The sequence below is a fragment of the Halichoerus grypus genome, chromosome 2, assembly GCF_964656455.1.
Source record: "Halichoerus grypus chromosome 2, mHalGry1.hap1.1, whole genome shotgun sequence".
Lineage (NCBI taxonomy): Eukaryota > Metazoa > Chordata > Mammalia > Carnivora > Phocidae > Halichoerus > Halichoerus grypus.
The window spans coordinates 30,076,935-30,093,562 of record NC_135713.1 but is presented as its reverse complement, the minus strand read 5'-3'; the positions used below and the strand labels follow the sequence as shown (position 1 = coordinate 30,093,562).

The 16,628-nt window shown below is 37.4% G+C and overlaps 1 protein-coding gene and 1 pseudogene across 4 annotated transcripts in view; one reads left to right on the top strand and one right to left on the bottom strand.

Annotated features, from left to right (window-relative positions):
* The window catches only part of LIFR (LIF receptor subunit alpha), a 77,864-nt gene that overhangs the window by 37,928 nt on the left and 23,308 nt on the right, over positions 1–16,628 (top strand). For all 4 annotated transcript variants that reach the window (XM_078066665.1, XM_078066664.1, XM_078066666.1 and 1 more), the window contains 6 exons: positions 3,247–3,421; positions 5,247–5,501; positions 9,867–9,996; positions 10,420–10,589; positions 12,439–12,584; positions 13,785–13,947. In XM_078066665.1, the coding sequence (XP_077922791.1) occupies positions 3,247–3,421; positions 5,247–5,501; positions 9,867–9,996; positions 10,420–10,589; positions 12,439–12,584; positions 13,785–13,947 (1,039 nt within the window). The remainder of the gene's footprint in view (positions 1–3,246; positions 3,422–5,246; positions 5,502–9,866; positions 9,997–10,419; positions 10,590–12,438; positions 12,585–13,784; positions 13,948–16,628) is intronic.
* Positions 615–1,948, bottom strand: LOC118547546 (nucleophosmin pseudogene; annotated as a pseudogene).

The window sequence follows — 16,628 nt, the reverse complement described above, 5'->3', positions numbered from 1 at the left end:
TCTGTCTTCCTTTGTTGTACTAGACAGTCATTGGGCTCCTTTCAGTCTGAAAACACATGTCTGTCAGCTTGGGAAATTTTCTTATTTTATGTCTTATGTCTCTGATTTCTTCATATCTGTTCTCCTTTTTTAATTTTTTTTCCTTACAGAAATTCTCCAGAAATTGGACCTTCTGGACTGGTCCTCTAATGTTCTTAATTGTTCCTACTTTCCATCTGTAATTTTATTTTGCTCTATTTCCTGAACAGTTTTTCTTAAACTTTATCTTGCATTGCTGCTATTGAATTTCTATTAATAGATTTTTTTTTAAATGTACAAGAGATCCCTTTTGTCTGTTCTGTTTGTTTTATGGATGCAATATCTCATCTCTGAGGGTATCAGTTATTTAATTTTTTTTCTTTCTGTATAGTCTCTTTCTTCAAGTTGCTTTTTTCTTTGTTTTGATCTTTGACTCTCATATTAGAACTTTTTCTCCAATTTCTGGTCATCTTCATTGCTGCTCACATTTAAGTGAGTGACTGTTAAATTTTTTTTTTTTTTTTAAATCTAATTGGAACTTTTGTTTGCCGCCCAGGGACTTTTGACTGGGGCTTCATTATAGGTGATTAGGATGGCTATCTAGTTGACAAAATCTTTTTTTTTTTTTTTACTTTATTAAAATACTGAGTTTATTTCACATGTATATTTTTGTCTCCCCACCATTTCCATTTGTCTGACCACCACCACCACTACTACTATGTCCTATCATAACATTCCATACATACTTAAAACCAAGCAAAGGGTGGAGTTCCATCTTTAAAAACTAAACAGGCATTTTGGACAACACATTCTTGGCAATGGAACCTGGACAACATTTATCAGGCACGGTAGGGAAAGTTCTCACTCTGTATTATAAAAAGGACAGCCAGGTATCAACTGTTACAGAAATGAAATAAGATGGAAAATTTTAACAAACTGTTTAAACTATTTTCTTAAAGAGACTTCCTCCACTGCCAGAGATCTTGAATAGCCTCTTGGTCAGTCATCCGGAATCAGTTCTTCACATAATTGATGAACTTGGCTTCCACTTTGGGAAGAGAACCACCTTTTTCTGTACTTGCTTGCATTTTTGCTTTAATGTCTTCTACAGAACTAGGTCCTTTCGGTGTTTTGGGCGTCTTTTCCTGTTTTTTGAAAGATTCTTGACGTTTTGTTCTTGGTGTTGATGGTTTTGAGTCTTCCATTCTGGTTTTTGTGCATTTTTGGCTGGAGTATTTCATATAGATTTCTTTACTGGAGCCTTTGCTTCAGCTTCCTCATCATCAGAATCATCATCATCATCATCATCGTCGTTGTCATCATCTTCATCATCATCTTCATCAGCAGCAAGTTTTACTTTTTTCTGTGGAACCTTGCTGCCACTTCAGGGGCAGAACGCTTTCCAGATATACTAAGGAGTTTCACGTCCTTTTCCTCTTCATCTTCTGACTCTGCATCTTCCTCCACAGCTACTAAGTGCTGTCCACTAATATGCACAGGCCCTAAACCACATTTCAACCGTAAGACCACAAGTGGTGTTATTTCAAAGCCCCCAAGAGAAACCGTTGGCTGTACAGACATTTTCAAAGTTGCCAGTGTGACTTGAATTGGACTGCCTTAATTCATTGCCTCTGCTTCAACAATGTGCAATTCATCCTTTGCACCAGCTCTTAAACTGACCGTTCTTAAAGATAACTGGTGCTCATTTTCACCATTATCCACCTTAAAGTGATAATCCTTGTCAGCCTTTAGTTCACAACCGAAAAGATAGTTCTGGGGCCTCAGGGGGCTCATGTCCATGTCCATCGAATCTTCCATGGGGTGGTGGCACGCACTTAGGTGGAAGAGAAGGCGGACGGAGATAAACGACTACTGTTGCACAGAACAGCCGTGCAGGGCGGAATCACACCAGGCTAGTTGACAAAATCTTAATACTATTTTTTTAGATTTTTATCTTGACCTGTTCATATGCCCCAGAAAAGTTGATTTAGGTTCCTACCTGGTAAGTAGCAACTCTGCCATCAGTATCCTGAGGGCTGAGTAGGAGAAGGAGGCAGGAGCACCCCAGCCTTCATAGTGCATAGGTTAGTAATCCCCTTGTTTTGGGTACAGTATTTCCCATTCTCTGCTCTTTCTGAGATTCTTCATTCCAGAGGTATTGTTTTACTTTTCCAGATCATAAATCTCCATTCTGCCAAGATGAAGAAGGGTAGTCTTTTGGTAGCACAGAATGTGGGAGGGAAATCCGGGTACCTAAAATCTCTTCAACTTTCAAGCAGTCTTCTGTTCTGCGCCTCACCTTCACTGCATTTCTAGGGGAGTCTGGTACAACCCCTTCCTGAGCCCTTTGGCATTTCCATGAGAGAAATCAGGTGGTTTCTGCCTTTCCCATTGGAGGCTTAAGATTCAGCTTTCTCAGGTCTTCTGAGTCCATTAGTTGTCCATCAGCTCTCCAATATCCAGAATTTCATTGGTGTTGTTTCTTCTGGTTTTTGCCTTTGTGCATCTATGCCTTAGAAAAAAAAAAATCTGTGTACTTTCATTTTAGAAAGATTTCAGAAGATAAAAGGAAATACAGTTATTTAATCTGTTGTCTTTAACTGGAGCTCCCAAGGTTTCTTTTAGTAGATCTTTGATATTTTATTGAAATCCTTCCCATTTTTCACAGTTGAGATTAATATTTTATCTTATTATAAGCTGCATATAAAAACAAATCTGATCTGAAACAGTTATTTTGTTGAGGTGCTGTTCCTTTCTTTGCCTTTAACTCTTGGAAGTACAAACCCATTAATTTTTTTTCTTGACGAAAAGTGGAGATCATTTTTGGCAATGGTACATTTCTCTGTGAACTGTGTTGAATGTTTTGGAATATTAACATCATGTATAATCATGCAGTGGAGCCTAAAGCTGAAGAAGTAAACAAGTGCACTGGTCGTGATGAGCACTGGGTGTTGTATGGAATTGTTGAGTCATTATATTGTACACCTGAAGCTAATATTACACTGTATGTTAACTATGCTGGAATTTTAAAAAAAGAAGTAAACATAAATGAATCATGATTATTGTTCCTGTAACTCTCCTATTATGCCTTATAGAAAACCAAGATGGTTGTACACAAGGGCAAGCCTTTAACTTAGTGGTGATTGTATACAGTCTATTGTGTTTTTTAAGGAAGCAGAACATATCACTACTTAGAAATCTTATTTTGTGTTTGTGTTCATTTTTTAGGTGACCCACAACACAACTGTGAATGGTAAAGATACAGTTCATCACTGGAGTTGGACCTCAGACATGCCCTTGGAGTGCGCCACTCATTCTGTGGGAATTAGATGCTATGTTGACGATCCTCATTTCTCTGGTCACACAGAGTGGAGTGACTGGAGCCCACTGAAGAATGTTTCTTGTAAGCTTACATTTAAAAAGCTTTCGTTTCTCAAATGAATTAGATTAGTCTTGCTTAAGGATAAGGTTTAGTGTAAGCTTTCAGTTCTCCAAATGCCATTTGGCTTCATGTGGGTCACCTGGGGATCTTCCAAGTCTCTGTCCCAGAACGTTTTGATTCAAAAACTCTGAGATAGGATTCAGGAATCTGTATTTTTAAAGATCTTCTGAAGGGATTAGATAAACATCCAGGTTTGAAAATCACTGTGGTAGGCATTGAAGAACATTTAAAAATTTTATGTAGATGTTATTGAGATCAAGTCTATATTTAAAAAAAAAAATGGCTCCTAGTTTCTTGCCCACAGAGCAGATCCCTATGAGCTGCAGAGAAATGGGGATCTGTAAGTATACCCCAAATCCCAAATCGTCTGTACGTTGAATGAAACTCATATGCAGGTAGAATGTTGGCAGCGTGAGAGAGGCCTGAAAAATTGTTGATGGTGTAATGAAGTCCTTCAGAAGGCTGGTTATCATTGTAGATTATCCACTCTAGTGCCCACATGGAGAAATGGGTCAGAGGAAGGAAGGACTAGAAGCACGTAGATAAGTAACGGGGATCTTATTGCCATTGAACAAAAGACAGTGAAGGCGTAAAGTAGGGCACTTGGGTCTGGAAAGGAAAAGGGGCAAAAGGTATGAAAACACTGAAGAGACAGAATTAAAATTAGTGACTGTGCATTTGGTAACCAAGAAATAGAGCCAAAGGTGACTATAATAGTTTGGACAGCTGAGTAGCTGGTGATGCTTTCCACTGAAACAGGAAATACATGAATGACTTAGGTGGGAAAGATAAATTCATTTTTAAAATGTTGAGCTTGAGGTACTTATGAAGTTTCCAGGTAGGGATGTCTCAGGCAGTTGGAAATACAAGTCTGGCATCCAAGGGATTAGTAGGAGCTGGAGATGTACATTTGAGAGTCATCAACATACATGGGATAAGAAATTGTTTAAATCTAGAGGTTACTGTACTCAGGGAAAGAGAAACGGGGACCAGGGACACGTCTTACAAGCTTGTATGTCTAAGGGTAGGATTGAAGAAAAAGAGCCAGCAGAGTGGAAGACAGTAGCCAGAGGGTTCAGAGTAGCCCAGATGTGTAGGGTGGTGTAGAGAAGGGAGTTTTGAGAAGCTAGAGTTTAGGCAACATATCGGATGCTGTGGATGTTGAAGGCAAGGGTTACTGAGAAGTGGCCATTGGACTGAACAAATAGATCAGCGAGCCACTTTAGTAGAATGGTCGGGGTAGCAGCCAGATTGTGATAGATTAAAGACTTTTAGATAGAAAGGAAACTAGAGATAATTAAAAAGATTGGACATTTAGGAAAATAAAAGCAAAGCTGTGGCTTTAACCTGCAGAGAGTTGAGGTTAAGGAAAAAGTGCTCTTTAGGATGTGGAATACTTAAACATATATTCAGGCTGATGGAAAGTAAGAAGTCTGCCCTAAATACAGAGAAATCATTTCAAAAGACTGGAATTGATGAGTGACTTTTTCTTGGTATGGATTTTTCACATATGGATATAAACCCATTTTGTTTGAACCTTCAGACTTCTTAGACATTAACCTGTGACCTTGGGCATTGGCCTGAAATCCCCTCCGCTCCCCCATTATCAGCCATAAGTAGATAAAACATACCTGGTTTTTATTTATTTCTTGTATATGTCTTGCTCCTTTGAAGGTCCTTTGGGCCGCCATTATTACAAAACACTTTATAGTATGTTTTATATACACTGGGCTATTTAATGATAAAAGACTTCTAAAGTATTTGTAATTCCTTTTATTCTCTCTAGGGTCACCTGATTCTCAGACTAAGGTTTTTCCTCAAGACAAAGTGATACTTGTAGGCTCAGATATAACATTTTGTTGTGTGACTCAAGAAAAAGTGTTATCAGCACAGATTGGCCAAACAAATTGTCCCCTTATCCATCTTGATGGGGAAAATGTGGCAATCAAGATCCATAATATTTCTGTTTCTGCAAATAGCGGAACAAATGTGGTTTTCACAACGGAAGATAACATATTTGGGACAGTTATTTTCGCAGGATGTAAGTATATAATATTAAGGAGTTCCTATTGATCTGTTTTGGGCCTCTTTAAAAGCTTTAATGCTATTTCCAGGGACATAGACAGTTCTATTTTTTTTTTTTTTTTAATATGAAGACACCAGAATTTTTGCTTGTTTTAAGATGAGTTCTAAGCTCGTTTTCTATATATTTGTATTTATATAACTTGTAGCTTTTGTAGTAAGATTTGAAACATCCAGCTGCTTAGTTTTAAATTCTTAGTTAACAGTTTTGCTGAGTCAAGGGTAGTTTGTGTATGATATTTCTTAATCCTACATTGTTTAGGAATTATTTCATATACGTTTGACCCTTGAACAAAATAAGTTTCAATTGCATGGGTCTGCTTATACATGGATTTTTTTTTTTAAGATTTATTTATTTATTTATGAGAGAGAATGGGTGTACAAGAGCTGGGGGAAGGGCAGAGGGAGAGAATCTTCAAGCAGACTTCCTGCTGAGCGTGGAGCCTGACATGGGTCTCGATCTCACTATCCATGAGATCATGACCTGAGCCGAAACCAAGAGTCAGACGCTTAACTGAACCACCCAGGCGCCCCTACATGGATTTTTTTCAATAACTACAGTACAGTACTATAAATGCATTTTCTCTTATGATTTTCTTAACATTTTCTGTAGCTCACTTTATTGTAAGAATATAATACATTATAACATACAAAATAATATGTGTTAATCAGCTGTCTGTGTTATAGGTAAGGCTTCCAGTCAACCGTAAACTAACTAGTAGTTAAATTTTGGGGGAGTCAAAAGCTATATGTAGATTTTTTTTAAGTTTATTTGTTTTAGTAATCTCTACACCCAGCGTGGACCTCAGACTCAAGACCCTGAGGTCAGGAGTTGCAGGCTCTTCTAACTGAGCTAACCACGTGCCCTGTATGTAGATTTCTGACTGCATGCGAGGTCAGTGCCCCTGAGCCCTGTGTTCGAGGGCCTACTCACGGTCAATTTCCCACCAAAAACACACCTCTTAAAATTTTAAAACATCCCACCTAATATAAACATACATGTCTTTTTAAAATTAAAATTTAAAAGCATACCTTTTAAAACATCCCCCAATTAAAGAAACCGTAATGATTTTTACACAAAATCTTTCGACGGCATAACATGTGCTTCTCTAGCTTTTAAAGTAGTATATCTGAGAAGAAGAGGGTCGCTGGAGGACAGGCTCGGGAAGGGTCCCTCTCTCACTGTGTCCTCTCTGTAACATAGGCTTCATAGTACAGGGGCTTCTTTATGAACATGGTCATTCCCGCAGTTCTAAAATTCCACATTTCCGAAAGTTGTCGTGAGGGACTGCCCTGTTTATGTAGCTTGTGTTGAATGTCCACAGGGACTTTTGTGTTTGGAGTATTTCTGTCCCCTCTCCTGTGGTAACTGCCGTGTGGTGCACGGATGGGTTTGCCCCCAGCAGCGCTGCTTCCCTTCCTCCCCAGCATTCGGAATCAGAGGCTGAGTTTGGTCTAAAGGGTCTTATGATCAAAGGGTGGGGAATGTACTGAGTGGTTTTGTGATTTTTCTTTGGATCGTGTGGTGATTTTTCTTACCCTTTTCTGGATTCTCAGCTGTGCTCTAGACCAGCAGCTCTCCACCTCTCTTTTCCTTCCAGTGAAACTTAGGATGAATTATGTTGCATTGCTCATATATTCCCAAGGGAATAACCAGGATTAGATGCACTTCTGTTTGATGGCTGTAACCTTACTCTCTTTTTGTCTTCCCAGTAATGCATTTTGGAATTCAAGTGAGAGAGAGATTATGTTCAAATTTAAACTTTAGAAAATTTCTTTCCTAATGGAATTTTAGGGAAGGACTTGCAACATTCCTCACAAATGACCATGGAGTATAAGTTAAAAACCAGTGGTATATGGAGGGAGGCTACCTTATGATGAATGATATCAAAAAGTGAGATATCCACTTAAAAGTATGAAAGAGAAAAATTAAAAATCAGAAGATGAGACTATTCATTAGGTTTTTATTATTTCCAATAGTGTCCTGCTCTTTTTTTTTTTTTTTAAAGATTTTATTTATTTATTTGACAGAGAGAGACACACAGAGAGAGGGAACACAAGCAGCGGGAATGGGAGAGGGAGAAGCAGGCTTCCCGCAGAGGAGGGAGCCTGATGCGGGGCTCGATCCCAGGACCCCGGGATCATGACCTGAGCCGGAGGCAGACACTTAACGACTGAGCCACCCAGGCACCCCAGTGTTCTACTCTTCTATCATAATAGTAGAAAAGCCCATTTAATTCATAATTTAACCTTCATTTATAGCATTTGGGGTTGAACTCTTCAATATTTGTTAACTCAGAAGCAGCGATAGACTTTTCCTTCAGAGGAATTTCTTTAGGAACTTAACAGGAAGGACAGTTTATGGTGTGAGTTAGGGATTAAGATTCATTATTTTCTTTCCTTTATGGATATCCTGTTAACCCACCATGTATTGAAAAGACACAATCAAAACCTGCCAGGATTTTGATTTGAGTTACATTAGATTTATTAATTTAGGAGACCACTTTAGGAGAACTTTCATTCTCACTATACTGAGTTATCCAAACCAGGAATATGTATTTATTTTCATTTACTTAGGTCTTCTTTGATTTATTTTAGTGATAGGAGGTCTTAAATATCTTTTAGTAAATTAATTCCTAAGAGTTTGATGTTTGGTGCTAGTAAAAGTGGCTTTTTTTCCTCTTCAGTTTATTATTGTAATTGCAAATACATTTATTATCCAACAGATAGGATATTTACCAGTATTTTTCAGTGTTTATGCATGAGCTAATTTAGTTATAAGCAAAATATTTTATAAACACTATGCATTCAGTGATCACTCAGAGTTATTTTCATAGATAGTGCCACTTCAGCATTAAAAATTGACTTATTAATCTTTTAGCATACTCAAGAATTTTAAAATACTACATTGTGACATAGAATTAGAGTGTGTAAATATTATATGTCACATGTCAAATTTCATACTTTCTCATTTGAAAATATTTTCATAAAAATGGCTTTGTTTTTTAAATTGCATTTTCTATTTGCTGGTAATACAGTTGATTTATACCTAGTTTTTATCCAGCTTCAGCTGATCCCTTGGTAAGTTAATTTCTTTGAGAAGGCAGTCAGTACATTACCTTTCAAATACTGCCTTCTCGTATTTTTTCTCCCTCCATCTTTGCTTCCACTTCTTTCTAATTTGCTTCTGTTATTTGGATTTTAACTATTTCACCTTAACATTAATCTGCCAAATACTAAAATAATCGGCATTTTAAGTATACCCAAAAATTTGGTATGTCATTTTAATAAAATGACTGAAAGTTTAGCCTTAGATTTAAAACAATTTTCAAAACAAATATATCAGTGTTATCTGATTATGCAGTTGTTAGACTTTAAAAACTCATGACTTCTCTTAATATTACCTAAAATATCATTGACGGACATTATTCTCCTTCAGGAAGGTATGTGAAATTCTCTATTGTCCTTCTAAGTCTCTAAAACAGTCAAAGAACTGTCTTTAAAGATTAGTTCTTAAAAAATAAAATTATTTTACAGAATTTGCAACAAGTAGGTAATTGCTTTTTAAAAACTTAGTGAAAGATAATTTGGTAGGTAAGGTAAATATGACAGAGAACACCAGTTTCTGTGTATGCTTGATTAAACATGAGTACAGAGATACCAATTTCTATAATTAGTGTCCAACTGCAGAATTTTGCATTATTACTTTAAAGGTCTAAGACACACAAAAAACCCCCATTTTTCTTTTTTCTAGTTTTGCCCTTGCAAAACCAGAGGGAGTGTTCCATAAAGAACAAAAACAGAAGAGCAGTAGTCACTTTGAACATTGGAAGATGCAGAATTTTACCAAGAGATACTTTGTAAATAATAATCATTGTAACTTATTTAAGAACTCTGAAACTTGTAATATGACCTGTGCTGATCTTTAATCCGAGTTGGTACTTCTTTTCAAATCACAGTATTTACGTGATAATACTTTTAACCTGTAGATTTTTCTGATTTGTTGGATACAGCTTCCTTTGAAAGATTTGGTAGGATTTAAGGGGGAAAAAATGTCTTCAGGTTGCTGTTGGGAAGTTTCCAAATGAGCTAGTAGTCATTCTGCAGTATATTTTTGTCCCATCATTTCTAACATAATACGAACTCCAGAAAAACATGCTACAGAAAGCGTGGCAATTCCTGCATTGTTCAAAAGGTAAAATCTAGACAATACATTATTTCATTTCTAAAGGAAATTGTACAAAATATAGTTAACATTATGAAACATGTTTTCAGGGAAAATATATGTAACCCATAAGATGTAATTACATTTTTTTCCTATTAGATCCACCTGATATTCCTCAAAAACTGAACTGTGAGACCTATGATTTAAAAGAGATTGTCTGTACTTGGAATCCAGGAAGACCAACTGCATTGGTGGGCCCACGCAATACAAGTTACACTTTATTTGAAAGGTAAAAGTCACCAGGGAAAGATGTCAGCGAGGAGCACTTTGGAGGGTATTAAATGACATAGGGAAATGCGATATCTCATTTATGTTATGAGTAAGATATAAAACCTAATATGCTGTATAAAATTGGATATACCATAAATACTGCAAATGACATGCACACAGACTAGATTCGTATGCTTTTTCTAAAAATCCTAGAAGAGCCCTCAAATATGAACAAAGATTGTTTCTAGGTAATAGGCTTCTGGCCAGTTATTTTCATCTATTTTCTGAATCATATACATTTTCTTTGCCAAGTATATAGTGCATCTAGAATTAGAAATAAAAACTTTTAAAAAAGATTAATTATTAGAAATTTACCCATTCATTTTTTTCCTGAAGTATTTCTCTCTCTTTTAATATTTCTTATTGCTCTCTTAATTCATAGTTTTTCAGGAAAATATGTTAGATTTAAAAGAGTTGAAGCACCAACAAATGAAAGCTATCAGTTATTCTTTCAAATGCGTCCAAATCAAGAAATATATAATTTTACTTTGAATGCTCGCAATCCTCTGGGTCGATCAGAATCAACTATTTTAGTTAACATAACTGAAAAAGGTAAGCTGCTGCATAAACCAGTGTCTTAAAAATAATTTTAGAAGTGGTAAAATGTTTTGAAATTAATGAAAAGTGCTTCTAGGGTTTCCTTTTTATAATTTTCTTTAGAGTTACTTAATATTAATTTTATAAGTTTTATTTAAAAATCCTTAAAATGTATAATTTCAAGTTTCACCATTTTATTGAACTCAGATAAAAATTTGTATGAGACATTTATATAGAAACTTTAAGTGGCTTTATCTAATAGTTTTTGATTCTTGAAAAATTTTTGCCCAATTTTTAAAAGCTTTTTATTTTTTTTTTTCAGTCTTTTTATTTTAAAATAATTATAGACTCACAGGTGGTTGCAAAAATAATAAAGCCCCGTGACCTCACCCGGCTTTCTCCACTTGCGACGTCTTACTAACTACAGTACAATTTCCAAATGAGGCAATCGACCCTGATACAATACCACAAACTAGACCAGTGAACTGGACTACTGACCTTGCTCAGTTTTCTCAAGTTTCTGTGTGTGTTCAGAGGCGTGTGTGCGTCGATGTGCTTCTGTGCGGTTGGATCCATGTATAGATTCACGGAACCAACAACACAGTCAAGATACAGAACTGGTCTGTCTCCACGAAGAGACTTCCGCTTGCTGCCCCATTAGCAAACCTCGCCACACTTCCCTGCTACCCACCCCCTACCCCATGCTCCTGCATCCCTCTCCCCAGGCAACATCTACTCAGTTCTTCATCTCTGTGTTTTGTCATTTTGAAGTGTTGTATAAATGGAATCCTACAATACCTAGCCTTTTTTCACTAAGGCTAATGTCCTTGAGATCCATCCAACTTGCTGTGTTTATCAATAAGTGGTTTGTTCCTTCTTATTGCTGATGATTCTGGGACTTTTACCAGCCCTAGTAATATGTAGTTCAAAATAGAAATAAAATATGGTCCTTCTTCTTAGCATTCATTCCCGTGGGCATTCCACTGCGTCGGCTGCATGCAGGCTCTGCAGTCCAGAGGCCTTCTCTTAGAGCCTCTCGGTCAGTGGAGAAAGGCTTAAACCAAATGCATTATAACAGAGCCTAGCAAGTGCTTAGCAGCTGATCTTGTTGCCCTATTTGTAGATGTAAGTACACTTCTATTAATTATTCCTTCTTATCATTTTTGTTGTTTCCTGGTTTTTCCTAAGGTCAGAAGAGCTACATTTTGTACTTGAGTGGTAGTGTTTGTATTTGTCTGCCCTCTGCCTTTCGACCTTATTTTCACATGGTTCCTTCTTCCCACTCACATGGGCCTATATGTTCTATCACCAGCATCGTGTGCAGTTTGTTTCACTGTTATACTGTTCTTGCCAAGACCCAATCGGAAATGCTCTTCTGCATCCGTTTTGCCAATTTTAGTCAGATTCTTCCTTCAAAGCTCATCTTAAGTCCCATCTTCACTCGAAGACTTCCCTACCACACTTGTATCTCAATTCCTGTAGCCGCTAAGAGCTGTACCACACATTTCCAACTTGGCATATATACTCTTGTTCATTGTCTCTCTCTTTTTTTTTTGTCACTCTCCAAATAAATTAGGGGTTCCTTAAAGGTAGAGATTATGATCCTACTACCTTTTAGTATTCCTGATGCCAGTCTAGGAACCTTGAATGTGGTTGGTCTGTAAACACTGTTGGCACGATACCAGCAGTAAAAGTGAGGTCTGTGTATGCCACGGGTACTGAGTGGAATATTGTTGATCGATACTAATGGTACCTCTCTTGTTTCTTGCTGGGTTTTTTTTTTTTTTTGGTTTTTTTTTTTTAATTGTCATTTATTGTATTCTTAAGTAGCTTTTAAAGTAATCTTTACAAATTATATTTACAGTCTATCCTCGAATTCCTACTTCAATCAAAGTAAAGGATATTAATTCAACCGCTGTTACACTTTCCTGGCATTTACCAGGCAGCTTTGGAAAGATTAAACTTTTATGTCAAATTGAAATTAACACAACTAACTCAGTCCAAGAATTGGTAAGATTTTTCTATAAACTTCCTTTGAGGTTACTTTGGATAAAATATTTTTCAAAACTAATTAAAGAAATTGATACGCAGAAGCTCTCAGATGATTTATGATAGAAATTTACTAAGAACTAAGACATTATATATCAATGTAATGACAGCATTATATTTAGCACTTGAAAACAGTTAAAATCCTGGGTATTATAGAACGTGAGTTTGACTTTTACTACTCAGAATGTTACCAGGTCTAGTATAGTACCTGGCACATGGCTGGTACTCAGCAAATTTGTACATGAATGGATAGTTTTTGCTATAACCTTTAGCATCAGTTAATGGACTGATAAGCACCAGAGAGAAGATGCGATTTCTAAAACTGCCAAGTGCAGCAATAGGAGCAAGTTCTAAGTCAGAATGTGGTCGTTATAAGTCAGAACATGACTTTTTAAAATACATTTCAGATACTTAGCTTGACTTTTGTAGTGTACCATCTTGTAATTTGTGGTAAGTCCAAAATAAAAGATATTGTAGTGAAAATACTCATTTGGAAACTTACTGATGATTGCTAGAAAATCAGTCAAATGCCAGAATATAATCCGAAAAACTCCTTTAGAATTCGTAACTGGGAGCTCAGAGGGTTTCCTGAGGCATGCAGATCCTCAGATTTGTTTATATTATTTCATTTTAATTTTACATAATTTAAATAAGAATTTGTTGAATATTCTACATGTTTAGCACCATACTAGAGGTTCTAAGTGCCCTATTAAAAAAATGCATAGGATGATGCCTGCCTCAAAGAAGCTTCCAAATATAGCTGACTAATGTACTTAATCTTCAAGGTCATCTTAGATTACTAAAGTATATTAAGGCTTGTTGTATTACCGTTAGCCATTGACCAGTGAACAAGATTATATCATCCTTTCTGCATAATTTAATTGATCATTATTACTTAGACCCAGTATTTGAATTAAAATGATACCTAAATATATTGTTACTACAGGGCATAATTTCACAGATTTGATATTTATGTAAAAATTAAAATATTTTGGTGGATGAACTGTCGTTAGTCTTACAAAGGTAAACTCACATGGACATTTAGTCAATTTATGTTATAAATTTGGGTGGTTTATCAAAAAAAGTGTGTGTTTATGTGTTATATATATATGTGGATTCTTACATGACATTACATATACATATTGATTTGCTTTCTAATAGCGGAATGTCACAATCAAAGGAGTAGAAAATTCAAGTTATCTTGTAGCTGTGGACAAGTTAAATCCATATACTATATATACTTTTCGGATTCGCTGTTCTACTGAAACTTTCTGGAAATGGAGCAAATGGAGCAATGAAAAAAAGTATTTAACCACAGAAGCCAGTAAGTTAAGTCAGTGGTTTATAGCTGATTATTACTATGGATCTTGACATTTTACAACTTATTTTTAAAGAAAATGTAACCAAAGTGAGTAAAAGGAGAAAGCTTGAATTGCATAATTGTGTAATATCTCCTAGTAAAATATCATCCAGACATCTTAAATGGTGGCTCTAAGGTTTGTGCTCCTACGAGCAGCCGCTTGGCCTGTGTTGTGGGGAAGACCAGGCTTGTCTGCAGGATGTTTACAGCTGTGTCCTAAGATGATGAAGAGGAAACAGACTTGAAACTGTGATGAGATTATGGGTGATTTCTCTGACACTCTTTCCTCCTTTCCTAGAATTTTGGTAACCTATTTAGATGACTTTACTGAAGACAGTTGTTAATAAAGAGAATTTGTTGGAATTTTTATTTGTGACCTAGGCTTGAGAAATGGATGGGGCCAGAGGTCTTGAACTTAGTTTCTGCAGTACACGGAGGTCAAAATAGGTACAAAATTAGGTAACTGGTTTTCTGAGTATGATAATTTCCAAAGATGGAATGAGATTCTATCCTTGAATAATCAGATGTCAGCTTTAAAAGTCAAAAACAAAAAAACTTAGAAATAGGTATAATTTTCGGGAGTCATTCAACAAAAGATAGCAAAAGCTTTATTTGCACTAGATAATATAGGGAATATGAAACTTCTTCCAGGGGCACCTGGGTGTCTCAGTTGGTTAAGCATCTAACTCTTGATTTCAGTTCAGGTCATGATCTCAGTGTCCTGGGATCAAGCCCCACTTCGGGCTCCACACTCAGTGGGCAGTCTGCTTGAGGATTTTCTCTCTCCCTCTCCTTTTGCCCCTCCCCCAGCTTGTGTGCATTCTTCCCCCCCCCAAATAAACGAATCTTCTTAAAAAAAACTTCCAAAAAATTAATGAACAACAAAACAAGAAATGATAGATGTTAATCCAGATTTTTGCCTCTCCACATGAAGGAAGGTTAGAGAGATGGGAGAAGCTTTGTGATATATGTAAAAAAAACTATTTGGATCATCAAAACTGAATGCTGTGCATGAGTCCAGTGTATTTAGTTATCCGTTGCTACCTGGCAAATTACCCTCAAATTCAGGGGCTTAAAACAGTAAACATACTATCTCACAGTGAGTATAGGTCAGAAATTGAGAAGCAGGGGCGCCTGGGTGGCTCAGTCGTTAGGCGTCTGCCTTCGGCTCAGGTCATGATCCCAGGGTCCTGGGATCGAGCCCCGCATTGGGCTCTCTGCTCTGCGGGAGGCCTGCTTCTCCCTCTCCCACTCCCCCTGCTTGTGTTCCCTCTCTCACTATCTCTCTCTCTGTCAAATAAATAAATTTTAAAAAAATCTTTAAAAAAAAAAAAAAAGAAATTGAGAAGCAGCTTAGCTGAGTAGCTCTGGATTATAGTCTCTCATGAGGCCACAGTGTGGACATAGATAGGGGCTGCTGTCTTGCCCAGGGCCAGAGAATCTGTTTTCAAGATGGCTCACACAGTGGCTGTTCCTCACCATGCAGGTCTCTCCATAGTGCTGCAGAGTATCCTCATAACATGGCAGCTAGCTCCTCCTAGACTTAGTGAGTAGGGGGAAAACATGGCAGCCTCCACAATGCCTTTTATGACCTCACCTCAGAAGGGAGCTACCATCGTATCTGTCATACCCTATTGGTCACACAGGCCAGTGCTGTTATGGTGTGGGAGGGGACCACACACAGGCAGGCTTACCAGGAGGTGTGACCAATACTGATCCTTTGGAGACTGGCTACCACAGGAGCTTTTGCCTTCAGTTGATGAGCTGCTGTTGCCAAGAGAAAATACTTTATTTATACCTCACTGAGATTATAGCATTAATTCACTTAACAAATATTTACTGAGGGACGCCTGGGTGGCTCAGTCGGTTGAGCGGCTGACTCTTGGTTTTAGCTCAGGTCATGATCTCATGGGTCATAGGATTGAGCCCCACATTGGGCTCCACGCTTAGCAGGGAGTCTGCTTGAAGGTTCTCTCCCTTTCCCCCACCCCATTCGCGTGCATGCTCTTTCAAATAAATAAATCTTAAAAAAAAAAAATAATGGGCACCCACTATGTGTCAGGAACTGTGGTAGTCACCAGGGATACAGCACTGAATAAAACAGTCTCTGCCCATGGAGTTTATAGGAATAGAGAATTAGAAATAAAGTTTTAGAAATAGTTTGCTGGGTAGTGCCACAGAGAAAAATAAAGCCTAGAAAGGGGACTAGGGAAAGAAGGTGACGGGAGGAGGGGTTGCAATTTTAAATAGGGTAGCTAGAAAAGACCTCACTAGTAAAGTCACATTGGAGCTGAGATAAGGAGGAGAGGAGATGATCCCGGGGAGGAGAGTTTCTGCGCTCGGGAAGAGCAGTCACGGAAAGCACAGGAAGCCTGAGGCAGGTGGTCCAACACGTCTGAGGAGCCCCCGGAAGCCTGTGCTCGGCCCTAGCCGACTTGAGCAAAGGGAGGTAGGAGGATGTGAGACAGAGCAGCATCCCTTAATCCATTCTAAGGGGCCTCTTGTTTTGTGGGCATTGAGAGCTCAGCTTTTTCATTGTTTCATTTCTGAGTGGCCACTGAACTGCTTCACATTTTTATGGAGAATTCTAAAAACGTAGGGAAAAATCTCAAGCACCACTGTCTCAATTATTGATATTATCAGCT